Genomic DNA, 21,320 nt, shown 5'->3' with positions numbered 1-21,320 from the left:
CCTTCCCATATCCCACACCATGGGCCTTAGTTGGTCTACCCGGTCAAGCCAGGAGACCCGCTTGCCATTTGTCACTTTAGGGGCGCTGTGGGTGGCAGGTTTTGGAAATCCCACAGATTTGTCATTCGGCGTGCCGGCCGCCCTGGAAACATCGGTTACTGGCATCGCCTTTCCATGATCACGTGACAGCCCACTCAGGAACAGGGGGGCCAAATTGTTCACTTTAGGGACTTCCACCAGGCCTGGGCTACACTGGACCGGTTTTTCCACCACTGGTCGATGTAGTGATTGCCTCCCATACATTTTTAGAACGGATGAACGACGTAAGGACCTCCCCGGGGATGCTTGCGGAGAAACTGGCCTGGGAAGGGATCCGCTTACTCGGCCGTCAATGGGGCCTCGAAGGCATACCTGCCTTGTTTCCCCCAACTCCAGTGTTTTAGATACATGTCCCCTCATGCTTGGCCCTTGTTGTTTTACTGGCCCAGGCTTGCTCATCTTGCTCTTCTGTTTTCCCTGATGAAGTCCCTCCTTCTTTACATTTTTCTTAACTATCCTTACTTTATGGGGAGGGGGTTTGGGGGCATTTAGGAGAGAAAGTTCAGCACAGATGGCCTCCAATGCCCCACTGTCATAGGGCCTATCTTCACAAATGTCCACCTGTCTAGGTGAAGATGTAGCTCTGATGGTGCAGGGGCCACTGGTTGCCCCACTTACTGGCCATGCACTCACCTTATGTTTCTTAGAATGGTATGTAAGGAGGACACTCCCTTCTTTAGGCACAGCTGCTCCACGCCCATGTTTGAGCGTAGTACAAATACAGCCTCCATCCTAGCCTCCAGGGCCCCCAATAAAGTATTCTCGACAAGAGGGCTAGGGTGATTAGATTCCGTAAACACCTCATTGCCCTCTTCAGGACACTCCCCAGAGTCACTCTGCCCTGGAGAAGACTCGGACGAGGTCATGAAATTTTCCAGGTCTGGGGTGCGAGATAGATTTGATGCCATTATATTGTCCTGCTCAAAATTGGCAGGTACCATTGAATTTCTTTTGACCACATGGCATAATTTCAGGAGTGAGCCATTGTTATCCAAAGAGGTTACAACGTTTGAATCAGAGTCTTCGAGCGTTTGCGCATTAGTGGCCATGTTGGACATCTCCATCAGATCCATAATCAGGGTTACAGCTGGATTGAAGAACGACTATCTTTTGTTGTGCAAGGATGGGATTATATGCTGGTAGCGCCAAAACCTTCTTCCTGCGAGGCACTGTTTTCAGAACAGATGTATTCATTCGGGGACTTCTAGCACACTCCCCTCTGGTCCTCATACCGCTTCCTGTAATTACTCAGCAAGAGTCTCTCTTGACTTAAAAGATTGTTACAGGGACTTATACTGTACCACGTACTGCCCTTTCAGGCAGCCATTGCCACTCAGATACCCACACCTCTCCCACGACTGATAATCAATCAGCTATCTGACACCCTGATTCACCTAAGCCCCCTCCACCTGACTCTGCCTAGTGTGATCACTACAATGGGCCCCCTCCCACCACCACCATAGGCCCACAGTACATCAATAACTACACCAACCTCTATCTCAATGACCCAGCCCTCTGGCTGGAACACTTCGCTAGGAAACCTACTCCGAATCAACCGTGCTCTCAGAAACAAGAGATTAGGCGCCAGATTCCGCATACGACCTACCCGCAGTAACATCTCCAAGCAAACACTACATACACCACCGTGCTCACCTTCTCCAACCACTAACAGCACATCATCTACTACAAAGGCCAAACTGCCCCTCATCAAGGGCGCCCTTATCAATGCCACATCTCTTCCAGCGCACGCTCTAGACATTGCAGACATCATCACATCCTCTGACCTTGACTTTATTGCCATATCTGAAACTTGGCTACATGCCGCATCCGGCCCCTCACTGTCCCTTGCCTTACCACTTAACTACAGTATCACGTGATGTGACGGCACCTCTGCCCAAGCCAGAGGTGGTGGCGTGGCCATCATCCATAAAAACACTCTTGATCTTAGAATGACGACTAACCCCAAACTTGAGTCAGCTGAACTACTATCAGTTAAACTCTCACTAACTCCCAATCAAACAGCCACCCTCCACCTTATCTACAGGCTCCCAGGCCCTGCACCATCCTTTGTCAGCGAAATATCCACCCTCCTCCTCGACAATACCAAAACCAACTCTCAAATTATCATCCTAGGTGACTTCAATTTGGGACGTGGTGACCTGAAAGATCCCACTGCACTGGACCTTGAGAACGCTCTAACCAACTTTGGTTTCACCCTGCACATTCAAGAGCCTAATCATACTAAAGGCAGGACCCTTGACTGGTTAGCCGGCTCCAATTACAATATTAATGTCCTTGCCAATACCCCCTGCAGATGGGCCGACCACCACATCATCACCTTTACCATTGAAGCCTCCTCCCGTGTCCCGACTCTGATAGCTCCAGCCCTACCCACTAGAAATAAAAGGGACATAACCAAGGAGAAACTTCTCCCTCTGATACTCCCATCCCTTAATGTTGCCACTGACTCCTGTAATGATCCTACTCCCCTAAGAGACATCTACTACCATAGTATGCTCACAGCTATAGACTCTATCGCACCCATCAAACTTAGGAAGGCTACACCACGTGCCCACCTTAACTCCTGGTTCACACCACAGTTAAGAGTGGTGCGCAAAGCTAAACGATGTGCCGAAAATCTCTGGAAAAGTCACCCTTCTGATGTGTATAAAGAGAGCTACTTCATCGCTCACCTACAAAGAAGCCATTATCGCGGCGAAAAAAGACTCCCTTAATAACCGTATCTTGCAAGCTGACTCGAATACTAAGGAACTCTTTAAGATCCTAAAAGAGCTTGAAACTCCAGCCACGCCCCCTGACACCTGCATCAAAGATAGTAAATGGTGTGCTAACATTCAGTCAGCCCTATTGAATAAAATCTCTATGCTCCAATCCAAAATTACAGACAAACATGATAGTCTGAAACTGGACAATCGCCCTCTCTCCTGACTCGCCTAACTCTAAACCTTTTGCCCTCTCACCGCTCACTATTGCTGAGGTGGAAAACATCATCTTGAGGATCAAACCTTCCAACTGCCAAGGTGATCCGTGCCCCGCTCCCATCGTTAAGGAATCTGCCCACGACTTGGCCCCATTCATTACGTCCTTTATCAACTCCTCCTTTAAAACAGGTATTGTACCTGACAACCTTAAGGACGCATGGGTGATTCCATTGCGTAAAAAACCCTCCCTAGACCCAAGCATACCCACCAACTTCAGACCCATAACCACCGTCCCGTTCCTGCTAAAAATCTTAGACCATGCAGGATACCTGCAGATCCAAGAGCACTTGGAATCCAACAGTCTTCTTGGCCTTAGACACGGGACTGAGACGGCTCTAATAGATCTCAAAACACAAATAGAAGTCTTGAAGGACAAGGGCAAACTAGCCATGTTACTCCTCCTCGACCTCTCTCTGGCATTCGATCTGGTCAATCACCAAATCTTATGCAGGCACCTCCACTCTGCTGCCCACTTCTCTCTGTCAGCCACGGCCTGGATCAAATCGTTTCTGAGTAATAGATCTATGCAGGTCTTTTCTCAGTCTGCAGCTGCAGATCCCTCCCCAATTCACTGTGTCGTCCCTCAGGGTTCTTGCGTGTCACCCACACTCTATAATGTCTTTACTAAACCTCTCTTTGATGTACTTGACTATCTGGGTGTCTCCTACACAAACTATGGCGACGACACCCAGATACTCATTCCCATTACTGGAGACTACATAGTTGATACCAAGGCCCTGAATGATGTCTATCTGGTCATCCAAGCCTGGATGGCCCAACACCAGCTATGTCTCAATGACGACAAGACGGAGCTCCTCATCCTGGGCACTACGCAACGCCTTAGCAAACTTGAGCCATCCTACCAATCGTTTAGCATTGATGGCAACACCATCCAAGTTTCGAAAGACACAAAAACCTTAGGCTTTTACCTTGATGTCACTTTATCCTTATCTCGACAAACAAATGCAGTCAGATCAGCCTCTGCATACACCTACAAACTCATCGCAGCCTGCAGGCCATTTCTGACTACTCCGAACAGTGTCACACTAGCCAGAACCCTCATTATGTCTAAAATTGACTATGGTAGCGCCCTCTACTTAGGAACTAGCCAAGAGAACCTGAATAAACTACAAATCACCCAGAACAACGCTATCAGATCTGCCTTAAACATCCCTCGTAACCACCACATCTCTGAATCCAGAACCAACCTACAGTGGCTACCTGTCAAACAGAGAATTGCACTGAAATCACTCACCCTCACGCACAAATGCTTGGCCAACAAGGCCCCCATACCTCTGCAGTCGGTTATCCCGCTACGCGCCTATCCGACCTCAAAGAACTGTCCAGACCTACTGTTTATCGATCCCTAGGTTCAAACTTCAAAAAGCGGGGGGCACAAGCTTCCCTGTCCTTGCCTCCAAGCTTTGGAATGCTCACCCTATCTCCACCAGATCTGAGGATTCCTTTAACGCATTCAAGTCCAAAACGAAATCCTGGCTTTTCAATCAGCACTGAAACATGCTCTCCACACCACAGCCCTTCTAGAATCGGCCCACTCTTCTCGCCTGCTGTACATTTTTGTCTCTATGTCTCATGTACAATATGTGCTCTGTAAATTATGTATGTTGATATACCCTTCATTATTATGTATGTACATTCGCCTATGCTTAAATTCTGTATGTATATATGCTCTGTATGTAGGCACAAGTTGCGCCCTGATGCCCCCGGGCCTGATGGTGCGCGTTACAAATAAAACAAATACAAATACTTGTAAGATCTAAGCAGTTTTTACCAGGCTGGCCGACCGACAAGCAGGCTCATTCAGTTAGTCTAAAAGGTTGGAGGGGGACAAAAGCCCCAAACAACAAGTGCTGTCCCTACAACCGTAATCCCAAAGGAATAGAACCAAGGTACGCCTGCTCTCTGAGGGCTGTTGCGAGGCCCTCCATCGAGTAGGTCTTACCGCATGTTGAGGACAGAGAGGGGAGGAATTGCCAAGAGGACCCTACCTCGACTGGTGCGGACCAAAGCCCTACAGCAATATCCACTGGCCCTCAAGCCACTTCCACCCACTTCCACAGTAAAAGAGTAAGTATGCTGGCCGGATGAGGTTCAAATGTAGGTGGAGGGACTAGGTTCACTCCAGATTGCAAATATTCAAATGTTACAGAAGGATACCAGATCTTGCTCCAGTCTCTTCCACTTAGTGGCCATGGTTTATTAGTGTGTGGAGTCAATTCAAAGAGGTGTTTCCACGGTTACCGACAGTCGGCTCTGCAGACTTTTTTCAGGTATTTGGATGCAACCTCTTTCGTAGAGCAGAGGGCGTGATTTGGGACTAAAAGATGAGTATCATGCCACAGGGACAGACTCCCGGTACTTACTTGAGCGCCACCCAACAATGGGTTTCAGAAGTTTGTTCAGTTCTAATGTTAAATCACAAAAGTGTAGTGTTCTTACCGTGAGACTACAGCAGGCAGCAGGGGTTTGGTGGAGGCGCGATAGACATCGGCCCCTGTCGACTAACTCTTAGTCCCCGCAGGAACCCTGCAGAATACTTTCGGCTTGACTTTCACTTTGCTTTTGCCATCATCAGAGCTTTTGAATTTCACAGCAATCTCGCAATGCCCCTGGGTACTCTGTTAAAGCTACAGTAGCAGTGTTGTCCGCACACAACAGAGAACACTTAATACTTCACTTTCACCACCACATGTACGGAAGGCATGGTATCAAACAGTGAAGACAGACACAAGTGATCACAGTTCAAGGGTGTTTATTGAACTTTAAATGGGTTGGTTGAACGCCTATCTAACCCTAAAGCTAAAGATGGGAGCAAGCTACAACCATCAAATAATAACACAGTCCTAGTTGAGTCCCTGTCAAAAAAAAGGGCCTATACTTATAAACCTATATCCAATCCTGACTTCTGAACACAAATGCTGTGGGAAACAATGTTATGTAAAATGAAAAGTGTTCAAGAAATGATATGTCAGGATAGTTGAGCAGTTGGCTTCCCTTCCCCACGTTTTCAGCACGGGACAAGGCGGCACACTTTGAGCTTTGCACACACTCTGGCTTCTCAGCCACGCGGATGCAGTCCAAAACATATGTATCAGCGCCTTCTGCACCAAAGTCTCTTTACCATTCAAAGTCTCTTATTACCGAGGGCCTGATGCAACAAACAAATAATTAAAGTTCCTTTCTTCTTAGTTTTTTCACATTCATAAGTTCTCAGGTGATTCACTGTTCACCACAGGTCCCCCTCCGACTGGCTCAGACCCTCTTTAACACGATGTTCCCAACTGGTCTCCCTTGTTTGGGCTCCGACCACAGATCTCCCTTGTTCGGGCTCAGACCCCTTGAACTGCAATGTTCACAATTAAACACAGCTTTTTTCTTTCTATCAAAAATCAAAGACTTTCAATTGTGCAATGGAGTTTGCTTAAAACCATCACACAACCACTTTGATTCAAAGTTATTTTCTCATTCTCTTCTTTAACTTCACTTCTTGGCTGGATATCTCAGAGACTTTTGATTGAATTCATATCTTTCCTTCTCAAAGTTCAACCATTCATCAGCAATTTAGCTTTACTTGTGTCTTTCATCACACGCATTTAACAATGTTTGTTCCTGCGCTCGTTAAACAATGTTGCCGCTTGCAACCTTGACTTCAACACAGACCAGTCTTGCATCAGTCTCCCCAACTCACCGGCTCTGTTGATCTCTCTAGTGCTACTTTGTTCTTGGAGCCAAGGACGGTGTCACGGTCGCTGCTGCCCCTCCTGGACTAGATCAGTTATGCGTGATGGCCTCCGGTATCTCCAACAAACAATGCAGGATGTTTCAGTCTGGTTTCCTGGCCTTACGCTTTCTAATCTACAGGGCTCTTGAAAAAAACAGTTTCTTGCCGGAAAGGTGAAGGGTATTTCCCTCCTTGCGAATCATTCTTGGTTTGCTGTCTTTGTCACCTCATTCAGCTGCTTTCTCAAAACTTCTGTTCCTTCATGTGCTTTACCTCGCTCAGAGTTTGCTCCCGTGCTACACCCTTTATTTATGTGGGGCGTTTAATGGAAGTCATGCCTGACCTCGCCTGACCATAGTAGTGGGACATGTCAGGTACACTGCTTGGGTGTGAGTCTATTTTCTCCCAGAGCGGGCTGTCCGTGTGAAAGTGTTCGTGAAACAAAAGGGGTGAGTGGAGTAAAGTTATGTTTATTGTGTTTATATAGCGCTTTATGCCAAAGCGCTATACATTATAACAACAAGAATACAACAACAGTAGAAGCAATTACAAAATATGAGTCAAACCAGTAATCCAGCAACTAGAACAATTTGCCAGTGGAAATAAATGAGGGAAGAAGGGGTGGAGAGGGGAAGGGAGTGGGGAACAGGAAGTGAGATAAGCTGAAGGCGAGAGAGGTGGAGAGGGCACATAAGAGGTGACAAGGCAGGGGGAGAGGGGTAAGATGAGGAGAATAAAAGAGGGGGGGGAGATGGGATGGTGGAGGAGGACCAGGGTATCAGGGAGTGGAGACGAAGAGATTTTAAGAACACACGAAAGGAGGAATAAGTGGGGATGGAACAGATAGAGAGGGGAAGGGAGTTCCAGTGGAGGGGGGCAAGGAGCTGAAAGGAGCAAAAGCGAGAGGAGGCACATGGGGACGGAGGAACAAGGAGAAGGAAGTGATCAGCAGATCTGAAGGAACGGGAGGGAGTGTAGAATGAGATGAGAGAGGAGAGATATGGGGGAGCAAGAACATGAAGAGATTTAAAGACAAAAGAGGACACCCCTGAGAATGCACAGAGGTCTGACTTGAGCGCAGCGGCCCAGAATGTATTACCCAGAACCCCAGACAAAGTGTACATTGCGTTTTTCCCCCACCAAATATCACACTTTGTCGGGGATAGTGGCTAATAAAAACTGGGGCAATTTTCGCAAGGTAGACCTCTGTGGATTCCCACGGGTTTCCTCTTTTCGGAAATGCATGGGGTTCCCAGTTTTCTTTTCTGGCTTCGACACCCTAGGCCCAAATCTGTAGGTTGCCCATATGAAAAAAATGTGCTGTGCCGAAAGGCTTGGGGTTACCAGGGAGTTACCCTTTTCCTTTTGCGCCCCCGGTAAGTGCACCCACACATGTGAAGTACTGTTTTCATCGGGACATCTGTGGGAAAACGGTAGGCCATGTGTTGTTGGCGGCGTGTTTTATTGGATGAGCCGAATGACATGTGCGGAAAATGCGTTTATTTTTGCCACATTTTGGACTTTGCAGAGGTGTCTGGGTAATAAATTCTGGACCGATTTGCGCAAATCAGACCTCTGCGAATTCCCAAGGGTGTACTCTTTTTGGAAATGCATGGGGTTCCCTGTTTTCCTTGGTGGGTTGGACACGCTAGGCCCATATCTGTATGGTGTGCCCGTCTGGAAAAAGTGTGAAATTCAGCTGTCAGAACAGACTTGGGGTTACCTGTGTTTTAGGCTTTCCCCTTGGCGCCCAGGTAGGTGCACATACACATGTGAGGTAGCGTTTTCATCGGGACACCTCTGGGAATGTTGGACGGTAGGCCATGTGTTGTTGGCAGCGTGTTTCGGTGGGTGAGCCGAGTGAAATGTGCGGAAAATGCATTTTTCTCCCACATTTTAGACTTTGCGGGGGTGTCTGGGTAATAAATTCTGGGCCGATTTGTGCAAGTCAGACCTCTGCAGATTCCCACAGGTGTCCTCTTTTCGGAAACGCATGGGGTTCCCTGTTTTCCTTGGTGGCTTGGACACCCGAGGCCCATATCTGTATGGTGTGCCCGTCTGGAAAAAGTTTGAAATTCAGCTGTCAGAACAGACTTGGGGGGTACGTGTTTTAGGCTTTCCCCTTGGCGCTCAGGTAGGTGCATGCACACATGTGATGTAGCATTTTCATCGGGACACCTGTGGGAGCGCAGGACGGTAGGCTATGTGTTGTTGGCGGCATGTTTCGGTGGGTGAGCCGAGTGAAATGTGCAGAAAATACTTTTTTTTCCCCCACATTTCGGACTTTGCGGGGGTGTCTGGGTAATACATTCTGGAACGATATGCGCAAGTCAGACCTCTGCGAATTCCCACGGGTGTCCTCTTTTTGGAAATGCATGGGGTTCCCTGCTTTTCTTGCTGGTTTGGACACCCTAGGCCCATATCTGTATGGTGTGCCCATCTGGAAAAAGTGTGAAATTCAGCTGTCATAACAGACTTGGGGTTACCTGTGTTTTAGGCTTTCCCCTTGGCGACCAGGTAGGTGCAGCCACACATATGAGGTACCGTTTTCATCATCGGGACACCTGTGGGAATGCGGGAAGGTATAACATTTGTTGTGTTTGTGTGGTTTTAATAATGTTTTCACCCATTTGCTGGTGCCCTTTGTCACACAACTCTTTAATTTCCCAAATGTGCCCTACATTTAGTCACTGCTTTAGGCACCATACACTTTTTTCGGTCATATTCCAGCTTTTCCCCCAATCTATGGAATTTTACCCCACCTAGTTGTTGCCCGACCTACGCAAATCACCCCTTCCTAAACTTGGAATATTGTCTGCTTTTCAGAAATGTATGTCTTTCTGTCCTCCAATTTGGCTTTCCTACCCTTTTCTTCCATTCCGTCCATGCATGTCCAATTGGCAAAAATGGCCAAAATCGCCTACCTCTCACAAAACGGTTGATAACCACATCAAAATATTTTTGTTTTCGTTTCCACTCAACCTGTTCCTGAAAGCCAGGAAATTGGGGAATTCAGCGCAGCAAACCATTTGTTCCTAGCTCTTACAAGGAAAAAACCACAGGCTTCTTTGTACATCATTTGATTGGCATTTATTGAAAAAACACAACATGTTTGCCCTTTTTGCTTATTTTCTCTCACCCCCCTACAGCAACCTAGGATTCCTGGGTGGCGTTACAACCACCTACATGTGGGAAAAAAGGGGCCAAAGTTGGCCGAGATATCTCATGTAACAAAAATGTTACAAGGCATTGAATGGCGACATACCGAAATCACCAAAAAAGGCCTGGGGGAAATACCCATAGCAGTTAAAGGGTTAAGGGTTACCTGGCAGCGTTGTCCATATTTAAGCGCTCGTCTGAGGAGTGTTCTTTCTTTAAGATTCCTTTGATTTCACAGTTTCTGAAAGGTCTGACTAATGTGTTTCCACCATCCCGCTTCCAGGTGGTGGTTTGGGATTTGAATTTGGTTTTAAAGTTTCTGATGGGAGCTCCATTTGAGCCCTTCCACTCTTGTCCTTTGAGACTGTTGTCTTTCAAGACTGTGTTTTTTGTTACTTATGCATGCAGAGTGAGTGAATTGCAGGCACTTTCTGCCAAGCCACCCTTTTTCTGTTTTCCATAAGGACAGGGTTGTCCTGCGGGTGCAACCTTCTTTTCTTCCAAAGGTTGTGTTTGAATTTCATTTGAGCCAGAAGGTAATTCTTCCAGCATTTTATCCTCCTCTGCATCCTGGAAAGGAAGAGGAGAGGCTACATAGGTTGGATCCCTGGAGAGCTTTGAGCTTTTACCAGAGTGGATGATCAGCTCTTTGTAGGTTATGCTGGACACCGCTTAGGTCAGGCTGTTTCCAAACAGACCTTGTCCAGATGATTATCCTGACTATCACTGAGTGCTACCGATTGGCGGGAAGGACCCTCCGGTAGGCTTACGGGATCACTCTACTAGGGGTGTGGCTGCCTCCACTGCTCTACAAAGGGGAGTTCCTATTCAGAATATTTGTGAAGCAGTCACATGGGCTTCTGCCCATTCTTATGTTAAACACTATTCCCTGGATTGCATCCATGGGCAGGATTTGGCCTGGTAAGGCGGTCCTTTATTCAGCCATTGGATTGGGTAATCTAAATTTCACATTCTAAATTATTTCCCTTCTCCATAGTCTGGTACTGCTTTGGCAGTCTGTCATAGATGTGGAATATGTTGGAGGACACAATCCCTTCGAAGAACAAGTTACTTACCAAACTGGTAACGTTCTTTTGATGGGATGTTCCTCTGACGTATTCCACATTGCCCTCCCAGCCTGCCCCTCTGGAAAATTTCCTCTGTGATTACAGCTTCCATTTCTGCAAGGTTGTAGGCAGTTATACTGGCAGGAGACTGGTGCCACACGTTCTGAGGGAAAAAACAAAACTGAGGCAACGGGCGCTGTGCGTCCTATATATAACATCCGGTGACGTCAACGCTCGACGGAGGCCCTCGAGTGACATTGGCTCTACGCCATCAACGCAAGACACCCTCTGCCAAAAAAGTTTCCGAAGTGCACAGTTGTGGACATTACATGTCATAGATGTGAAATACGTCAGAGGAACATCCCATCGAAAGAACGTTACCAGTTTGGTAAGTAACTTGTTCTTCTACCTTCGGGTTATTGCCCAGGGTTTCTTATGTGAACACCCACGTGGTGCCAGACTCCTCTACTGCTGGTTTTCCCCCTTCAATAATAATTGAATTATTATTAGCAACTTGCTACTTTTCGTTCAACACAGTTAGTTTCTTATCGGTTTTCCCCTCAACTCACTGGCTGTGATGAACCGTTCGGCTTTTCTTTTCTCTAGAGTCATGGTCAGTATCTTTGAGACAAGTGTCTCTCCCCAGGTTGGTTATCAGTGGAGGAGGGTCTCGTGTAGCATTGACATCTGCTGCAACACACGCTGCCTATTGTTCGTGGTCTTGTGTCTGCTTCTGTGGACGCTTCACAGGACTGGCTCAGAAAGGGGAAGGCCGCTACTCTCCTTGTTACCCTCTCGCTTCGCGTCGTTGTGCGGTCTGCCTCGCTCATACTCTGCTGTCGTGCTCCACCTTTTATTCCAGTGGGGGAAGGGAAAGGGCCATCAGGTGTGTGTAATTCCAGTCAATTGTCTAACTTTATATATATTGGAGGGCTGTTTCCCTTTCTCTGTGCAGGACTGGGAAAAAAAACCTGGCAAAAACCAACAAATCCCCGTGAGTCGGCGTGCAGTTCCAGCTGGTGGTACCCCTGGTTGAGGTCCAGCTTGGAAAATTTTGTTGCACAGTTCAACTGCACGATCATGCCCTCTATGTTTGGGCCCGGATGTCATTATCTCTAGATCACAGTATTTGCCAATCTCATGCCGATGCATAATCGAAGTCTGTTTCCTTCTTTGGGTAGCACCACCAGGGGTGCAATCCACAGCGTGTGCCCCGCTGTGGTCTCTATGATGTTGTTCTCCAGGAGTTGCCATAGCTCTCGTGAAACGGCTTCCTGCAGGTGAAATCCCACCCTTTTAAGGTGTTGTGGGACAGGCTTTATGTTGTTATTGATGTGCAGACTGATCACCTTGCCTTTCAACTTTCCCAGGCCCTTGAAGATTTCGGGAAACGTGGTCCTGATCATCTCTTTGTTCACTTGGGCTCCCTTCATGTGGCATTTAGTTTTGTTTTCACTCCGGTCTACTCTCCATAGTACCACGTCATTGTCCTGAAGGTGAATGCCTATCGAGCCGAGCTCTTTCGCGATGCGATAGCTCAGCAGGCCTTTCCTGTTGACTGGGCTCCTGAATACATGAATGACGGTGTTGGTCATCTTCCCCTTAAAGGAGACCGTCTTTCTGAATTGCCCCAGGGACGGTAGTGGTGTGTTGACTCCCAATTGGAAGATTCTTTCTCTCGATGGTACCAGATCTCGTGTGCTTCCAGATGGCAGGAACTACTGTTCTCCCATGATGTTGAAGGTGGCTCTCGTGTCATTCAGGAAGAGGTGAGTGGCTTCATCCATTTGCACCATTATCTTCAGTGCTTTGCTGCCTTCTTGCTCCCCGTGTACTAAGTTCACAAACTCATCAGGGAATTCTGGGTCCTGGCCATATGCAAATTCTTCCCAGCTTGCATACGGGTCACCTGGCTAACCGTAGTTGTCTGTGTAGTAGTCTGATTGTGGCAGCTGATCGTCATCGGGCATCTCCCTGCAGTCTAGGCCCTGTTCCATCCCTCTCACCATTCTCCTTGGCTGCTGTGAGTAAAACTGTGGTTGTCAGGCTCGGCCTGTATGGATGTCATCCAGTTGATTTGTGCTGCTTGAAACTTTCGGGAGGCTGGAATGGGGTCCCTTCTCAACAGATAGCCTGGAAGTGACCTTCTCTGCCGCACCTGGAACATCATTGGCTCATTGCCGGGTATGGTCCCGCATGAGGGAATATGTGGCCATACCGGTAACATAACCTCTGTGAGCATGAACCTGGTCTCGTCTGAGCATATCTTTCCCTTGGTGGTCCCGTCCGGTGTTGGGTCTGGCAGTCGAGTGCTCCTCTTCCTGCATCTCTAATGCTTGTGAACGCCACCACTGAGTCATCTCTATCAGTCTTTTTCTTGGGCGTCTCCATGGCGGATGCTTGGATGTCCACCCTCTCGTGGATTCTTGCAGTTTCGATGACCTCATTGATTGTCAGGGGCTTCTTCAGGAGGTGTTTTTGCAGTACGAATGACGTGCATCCTTCGATAACACCTAGTCGGATAACTGCATTGTCCGAAAAGGCTGAGGATTGGCAGCGGACCAACTTTTGATGCAGGCGCGTGATGAATTCTCTACTGTCTCATGGGATGCCTGTTTGCACTGATTGAACACATAACGCTCATAGTCCCTGTTTGGCTGTATGACCAGTTTCTTATCCAGAGCCGTCACAAGAGCGTCATAGGTGGTCCTGTCCCTTGCTGGGATGGTTTTATTAATGCCGTTGATTTCCGTCCCCGCGAGGTTTGTGACGATGACCTTGAGTACTGGTGACTTTTCTACCCCTGCGGCATTGATGAAGCCAACAAAGTCTTCGACCCACGTGGTCCATCTGGGACCTCTGTCTGGCTGAGACTGGAGTCTGAATGGGCACGGCTTCCTCAAGAATGCTACATTGCTGCTGTTCTGCTGCGCTACTCCCTGTTCCCCTGCTGGGTCCAACATAGTGGTCAGTGCGTTGGGCTCCTGTGCCCAGTAGGGATGTTTGTTTCACAAGGCTGGGCCCTTCCCTCTTTCTGCTGTCCTGGGTTGGTTATGTCCAGATGGGCTCCTGTTGGTCGCTCCCATGTGCCTGTGTTCATGGCTGGGAAATTACTTCTCTCTTTGCACCATCCATATTATTTGTGGGTGTTGTGTGCCCCTTCTGCTGGTGGCAGGGCCATATATGTGGGCCGTCAGGGGATGTGAGCCGTGCTCTCCTTTCCTGTGTTAATGCCCTCTTTTCCTGTCCTGAACTTTGTTGTTTTCTCCCCCATTGTGTGTCTGATGTACTATCCTTACTTGTTCTATTTCAGTTAACTTTGTCATTTGTTATTTATTTTTTCCTCTCCATGCACTCGCCCTTATTCGGGCCTCCCATGTGGTATAGGGCGGGTGGAACAATGCGTCCAACAGAGCCGAGCCTCCTCTTAGGCTGGGGGCGGGCCGTGGGTGTATGAACATTGTAGCTCCTATGCCGGCAAAGGACGAGCTGACTGCTCGGGCGTGAACGCCGGCTTCCGGGCACGCAGGCCATTCTGGCCCGCGATGCACGCTACTCCAGACGCAAAGGACACCAGCCTCTCTAGGCAGCAAGGATGGGCGGAATGCCCCAAAGGGTGCTGGGAGCTTGGCTAACATGCCTCTGTGTGACTCACAGAAGGACGGCTGCTCAGGCACACCGGACGGGATGACTCTGTTATCCTCGTTGCCAGTTGTTATGCTTAGGGCCTAGGGGTTGGGAACAGAGGACACTGGACACCGTCCTGTCTCAACTCTTCACTTCCTTCTTAATGCCGCCGCCTTCTCCCTGAGGCTCCTCCTCTTGCTCCTCTTACAGCCTTGCCACTTAACCCAGAAGGGTGCAGGAGCTTCCCTCGCAACAAAGATCAGTACTAGGACGACAAAGAAGAAGTGGATGAGAACTTGAAATAACTGTCTAGTGCTTCCCAAAACCTGATTGGGCAGAACCCATTCAAAACGGAAGAGGGAAACCAGGAAAGTGAGTTATGCCCTCACTGGAGGAACTGCGAGACAGTAAGCAGACTGGAGCACAGACAGAGCAAGTTATTGCTGGGGATGCTGCCCTGCATGCGGAGCTGTCCCTATCCGGTCCGCCGTGGAGAGACCGACCAGTGCTGTGGAGACGCAGGTGCCCAGGCCACAGAAGTAGCTGGAACGTGCGGTTGACAGGAGACACGCAGCTCAGAAGGAAGCAAATGCTCCGGAGCTGCTGTTTTAATGGGTTCCAGCGATAGTCGTCTGGGCAAGGGTTGCCAGGGGGCGGGCAACCTTTCCCCAAATGTGTACTCCCATGAAAATCGAGCACTGTTTCCAAATATTATAGGACTGAAGTTAAGTTAGAATAGTAATTAATACACATCCTAGAATATTTGGATGATGGCTTTTAGGGTTGCATGGAAAACAATCGCCTACCTGGTGACTTTTTTCCAAGGGACTTTTTCACATAGAATCGTTTAATGATGTATTTTAATCACTGACTTTGCAAATAAATTACACTATATTTTACAGTAGAGTACGTATGCTGTTTCGAATACTTTTCAGGTGTGAAAGTTATTGTTGCTTCTTTTGTGGGGCTATGATTCGAGGCAATAGATTAGTTTTGGTTTGCTAATAATGAGGATTGATTTTAGTGATCATGCTCGAAAGGGAGGTAATGGCAAGACAGATCGATCAGATAATTGTCTTAACCAAAAGTTATTTAATTTTTGAGTACTGAGAAATGTGGTTCATCCAGGGTGATTTGTAAATTAGTTCAGATAGTCAGAGCCACATGAAAGATAGAAACAGTGCATCATCAATCTCATGCATTAGCTTTTGGTTGTGCTACACAGGAATAAGATTTTAAAAGTATAATTTTGTATTTATTTTATATTTATTAATAGCCGGAATGTCATATTGAAAAGAAATGACATATAGAGGATGTATTACAGAAGACAGATTTAGTCCCTAGGTAGTGTCCCTTTACAAGTTTCAATAGTTGATCAAGTAAACTGGTTGGTGAAGAGGTAATATAAAGGGATATTGACAGGGGACAGAGACTAGGGGACACAACATGAATAATATAGCATGTAACATGTGATGCCTGTGGGAAAAACAATAGACAGACGTAAACGGAAAAATGTGGGATTTAAAGAGTCATTCATTTTGTATAGATAGCCATCAGGGGTGGTGACAATAGGTTGGGGGGGAGTATGATCTTGGTAGGTTCAAGTGAGTGCATGTGGCAAAGTTGAGAACTGTAAGGGGAGCAAAAGAATAGAGTGAAAACCAAGAGATTAGTGTCTAAAGATATGCAACTTTCTGTGCACTATGGTGGCGATCTAAGATTTAGAGGAGTGCTGTGTGAGGTGCAGGCAGAATTTTGTGACGTGGTTGAGCCTGGCTGTGGACGCCTTTGGTGTGATGAACTGAAAAAGCCATGTCAAAAGAAATGAGGATGTCGGGAATGGGAGTTGAAGATGAGGGGAATGGAGCATGTTGTTAGCACTGTAGCCTGAGGAAAACATGACTTTCCTCTTGAAGGTGATTAGCATAAGACAATGAAGAGACATGGAGTGATGGAAGGCGGCAAGGCAGTTGGTTTTACGTTCAGCAGTAAAAGGATTAAAGGAGGGGAAGGAGAACATTTTTGGGCTATTGTCAGTAATGAGCTGACGATGAAAGTCAACGGAAGAAAAAATAGTTTACAAGCAAGCTAATGTAGAGAATGAAGTGACCCAGGACGGATCCTTGTGGGATGGGTACAGAGATGGGCGTGGGGGGGGGAGAGTTGTTGGAGTTCAGTGAGATGGATAGGGATCAGTCAGGGAGGTGGGAGGCCACCAAGTCTATTACGGTGCGCTTGAAGCCATGGGGGGAAAGTGTTTGAAGGAGGTAGGGATGGACTGCAGTTCTTAAGGCAAAAGAGGGATCAGGTAGAGTGAAAATGGAAAGCAGTGAGTAGTGACTAGGAGTTGGAGACGTGGAGTGTACGGCCCAGGACCCAGATTGGGCGGAGTCGCAGGGTGTGTGTACTTCGAGTAGTTGATTATGCTAAAGACAATTCTCTCAAGTTATTTTGAGTGAAGGCGTAAGCAAGGAACACACCTACAGAATGAGGGAATGGTGGGCTCATCATTTTACTTTTTATTAGTATTGGAATAACTCTGGCAATTGTATTGCAGGCTGAGAAGACCAGGTGAGAGAGAGTGATTAAAGAGGCAGGATGGTGAGAGGAGGTGAAAAGTGCAGGCTCACTGATTGTTTGGGGTGTGATGGCATTCATAAGCATACAGGAAGGGATGGCTGAGCAAAGGATGGCTAAGGGAGGTAGGTGAGAAGTGGGATGCTGCTGAGGGGTTGGGAGAACAAGGCAAGATGTGTGTGAGATTAGTGGGTGGATAGGGTGTCTTGTGTACATGCATACATTTGAGAGAATGTCCCCTTCCCTCTAATGCAGCCTGGGACAGTTCTATCGATTGTAATTGTTTATCAGAAAATGAAGAAACCTTTCGCCTTGTTGGGATATGCCTCCAGGTTGATATTGGATTGGTTTTCCATGATTGTCTTGCTTTCGTATTGTTACTGATTTTCCATTTTTCGTGTGAGGTTTTATCCTTGTGTTTGTATTTGTTGTGTCTATGCATCCCATGTAGGCAGGAAGGGTGGGTAACAAACGTTTGAGCAAGGAAGGGGTTGATATATCAACCTCTTCTCTTTTATTTTACTAGTATGTTGATGAGTGAAAAACCATGGCAACAGATCTTCTTGATCATCTTGATTCTATGAGATTGTTCTGCATAACACCTTTCCCGAATACCCTGTTCTCGCCTCACCTTTTCCACCCTGCATTTTGCTGGCATAGCCTTTCCCTCGTTACCTGCCAATTATGCCTCGTATGCAGGCTGGGCACCGGTCACAACCCCACCTTCAACATCCACCTCTGTGACTACCAGGGAGACCCCCAGCACCATCCTCCTATGTCCTCCTACCTGAGCTGCTGCACCCCACCCCACCCTTCCGCCACTGCTCCAACCTAATTGCCCATGTACCTCTACTAAGGCCATCTTGCTCATCGCCCACACGCTGTTTCTTTCCTCTGCATAATACCGGGCATGTACAAAGGTTGTGCACTCCCGCTCAGGAAAAGTGTACCTTCGCAAGTTAGTTTGCGGAGAAGTGGAGCGCCTCCCTCGACTCTAAGAAGTTGTAGATATTTGAAAGGGCAATGACAGGAAACATTGTATTTTCACCTTTTCCTTTGTTCAATGAATTTTCTTGTTATAATCCAATTAAAACTAACACTATTTGCATAAATAAATGAACCACACATAGAAAATACCTTTTTAAATTTAAAAACACTCTGGTAGGAATGAGACTGTAAGAAAACCAAGTGACATGCCTTTCCAAATGAGTTAGCAATAACCATCCCATAAAAGGATAATTCGTTTGGATTGCCTTGCCATTATAAATGTGAGCTCTGGAAAGATCTACACTTAGAATGAGCAAAGCCAAGGTATCAATGCTGTTATAATTATCCTCATGCGTATGCTCTTTTCCAATGTCTGTCAGGTCCCCTGCCCCACAGGAGCGGATATCAGTAAACTATTGACGAACAGAGAAATAGAAGATTGCTCCAACCAGAGATATACTGGCACTGTACCTTCAAACCTTTTTACACTCCAAGACGAACAAGACTGCAGCAGAGCACTAAACTGGCTAAAAGAGCATTTTGTAGATAAAGAAGGTAAGATTTCTTGCCGCCATCAGTCTTTGCAAAACTGTACTTTTTTCGGTAATTAGGGCTATTCTTTCCTGCAGCTCCAGTATGTAATTAGTGCCTAATTAATTCAAGCAAAATCTTTCATCTGTCATGTTTTGTTTTCCAGATTCATTTACAGCATGTTGTCATTTTTTTGGGTTCCCAGCATATTTACGAGGAAAAAAGACTTGATGTAGTTTAATTATCTCTAATTATTATATGGCAAAAATGAAAGTCCTAAGTGCCGTGCATGGCAAAACTCATTAACAAACTAATTAAAGAATAATTTAATTAGTAGACTTGCATTGCATTCATGTGGAAAATGTGTGCCATCGCGCATAGCTGAAAAGTGGGTGCAAAAAGGAAGAGGCGAACTTCGAATATATTACTGTGAATCCATCACCCTCGCTTATTGACTGTCCGACGCTTGGCAGCTCTTCACACAGAGCAAGGAAAAGAATTACAAATGAGCACTAGACTTTAAATTTAATCGGGGAGTGTGGATTCGATGGGTATTCAGGAGTATGATGCAAGCTTAGTTTTCAAACAATACCTTTGATTTGAGTCTTTTATGCTGATTCCTTTGAGTTTTAAGAGTCGGTTTGCTATACAGGCCCCAGCCAACTTGAAATGAAGAATTGTGTATAAATAATTGGTCTTAACTGGATGCACTAGTTATCTGCTAGTGTAAGAAAAAGATACAGTGTTTACAGTTTAACGGTTTTGGTATGGAAGCGGTGTGTACATCAAATGTGTTCAGTTTCATATCCCAGATCCCACCCTCTTAAAAGATCTTACAGCGGCACGACCACTGTTGGATTTAAGACACTGCTTCGAATGGATTGTGCCTGCCCACGGATTCCTCATCTTAGATATATTCTCTAAGCACTCTCTGAAACCTTTTCCCAGCAGCGGGCGTTGTGAGACCTGGCATCGAGAATCCTTGGGTCGTCGGATTCGGGACCGGATGTGATGTCGACGTCTGCACAAATACTGGTCACGGCACCCCGTGCCGCTCAGTTCCTTTTTTCAGCGTGCCCCGCACGCTACTCACGAACACATTAATTCATCTCAGAGAAATTCTCAGACTCATTTTTTGAAAGTTTCTTAGACTTGTTTCGAGTCTTGATCAACTATGTCGACCCTGAAACCATTGTGCTTTAAAACGTGCAGTGATTGCGCCACTAAAATGTTGCTAACCAATCCCCTAAGAATTTGTCTGTGGGGCCTCGGTACCAACCATGTTCTGGCGGATTGCGGCTCATGTCAAGACATGATACCAAAAGCCCCAAAGGAGAGAGCCTCCAAATTGTCTGTGGGTCGCTCGACTTCAAAGCCGCCCAAGTACAACACTGTTGAAACGCAACCCTGATGAAGGCAAAAGCTCTGCAGCCGAAAAATGGCCAGATAGGGAGAGATATACACAAAAACAATGGACCGAGACACAAGGTGGTGAACAGAACTATTTGTTAAGAAGCTGATGAGTGCTCCAGATAGGGGAGAGGAAATGGTCAAAGAAGCACCGTAAGAGATTTCACTCAAGGAGCGACTCCCATCATTTGTCTTCTTCCTCATCAAAGAAGAAGAAGAGAAGGAGGAGGCACTCGTTCACGGACTCGTCACCAGAAAAACAGGCATGTTTCCCTGCTAAAAACACTTTGGCAGAAAAGTGGGAAGAATTTAGTATCAAAATGATGCAGGTCTTTGAGAAAGCGGACCCCATTCCCCCTTCCTTCGGGAAGAAGACCGCCAAGCCCACAGTGTCCGAAAAAGCCATTACGGACTTGGTTCACCAGCCTCCTCGTGCACCAAAAAGCCCGGGAGCAATGAAATCCTCAACAAAGATTCGAGGATGTTAGGGAGAATTCTCAGAAATGTTCTAATTCCTCTCTACCTTAGAGACCCATAGCAACTTTGCTGGATTGTAGGACATTTCATTTTTAACCTGGAGAGAGTGAGACCCTTTTTCCCACCCTCTTGTGTATTTTTAATATGATTTGAACTCTGTGTTTCTTTGTTAAGTATGGAGTCTGACAAACTCCATAGGCATCATCTTTACATTGTGTCACACAGCACCCTCAGTGCAGTGGCACAGGGAAGTCCTTCAGATTTCCCAAAGGTTTAAATACCTTCTCTTGGATAAACTACTGTTTCCAAGAGCAGTGAAGTGAAATTGACTTTACTTACATTTGTAACTTTCTAGACCCAGCACACACAATCTTACAATAGGGTGCTGGAGGGGTTACTTAGTATCCCTTTTGTCTAGCTTCTCATGTAACCCTTTCTTCGATGAATGGCTGGTGGCAGTGGTTTACTTTTAACTACCTTGGTGTGCTTTTACAGCGGGCTGCGTTCGCAGCTGCAGTAAAGCACCCAAGAGTGCCATTTTTGTCAAAATGGCCCTGGTCTTTTTTCGCCATTTCTTTGTGGAAAGGTCTTTCCTGAGATTTACTCTAAGCACAAAACCAGGTTTGGTCTCTTTGTTCATTT

The 21,320-nt window shown here is 46.8% G+C and overlaps 1 protein-coding gene across 1 annotated transcript in view; it reads left to right on the top strand.

Moving 5' to 3' along the window:
* CFAP61 (cilia and flagella associated protein 61) overlaps nucleotides 1-21,320 on the top strand; it is a 2,971,729-nt gene that overhangs the window by 2,102,575 nt on the left and 847,834 nt on the right. The window contains exon 21 of the mRNA XM_069608074.1: nucleotides 18,641-18,815. Coding sequence (XP_069464175.1) covers nucleotides 18,641-18,815 — 175 coding nt within the window. The remainder of the gene's footprint in view (nucleotides 1-18,640; nucleotides 18,816-21,320) is intronic.

Source organism: Ambystoma mexicanum, chromosome 4q, assembly GCF_040938575.1.
Source record: "Ambystoma mexicanum isolate Mex_15411 chromosome 4q, UKY_AmexF1_1, whole genome shotgun sequence".
Taxonomy (NCBI): Eukaryota; Metazoa; Chordata; class Amphibia; order Caudata; family Ambystomatidae; genus Ambystoma; species Ambystoma mexicanum.
Note: the sequence above shows the minus strand (reverse complement) of the source record. Positions and strands in the feature narration are given on the sequence as shown.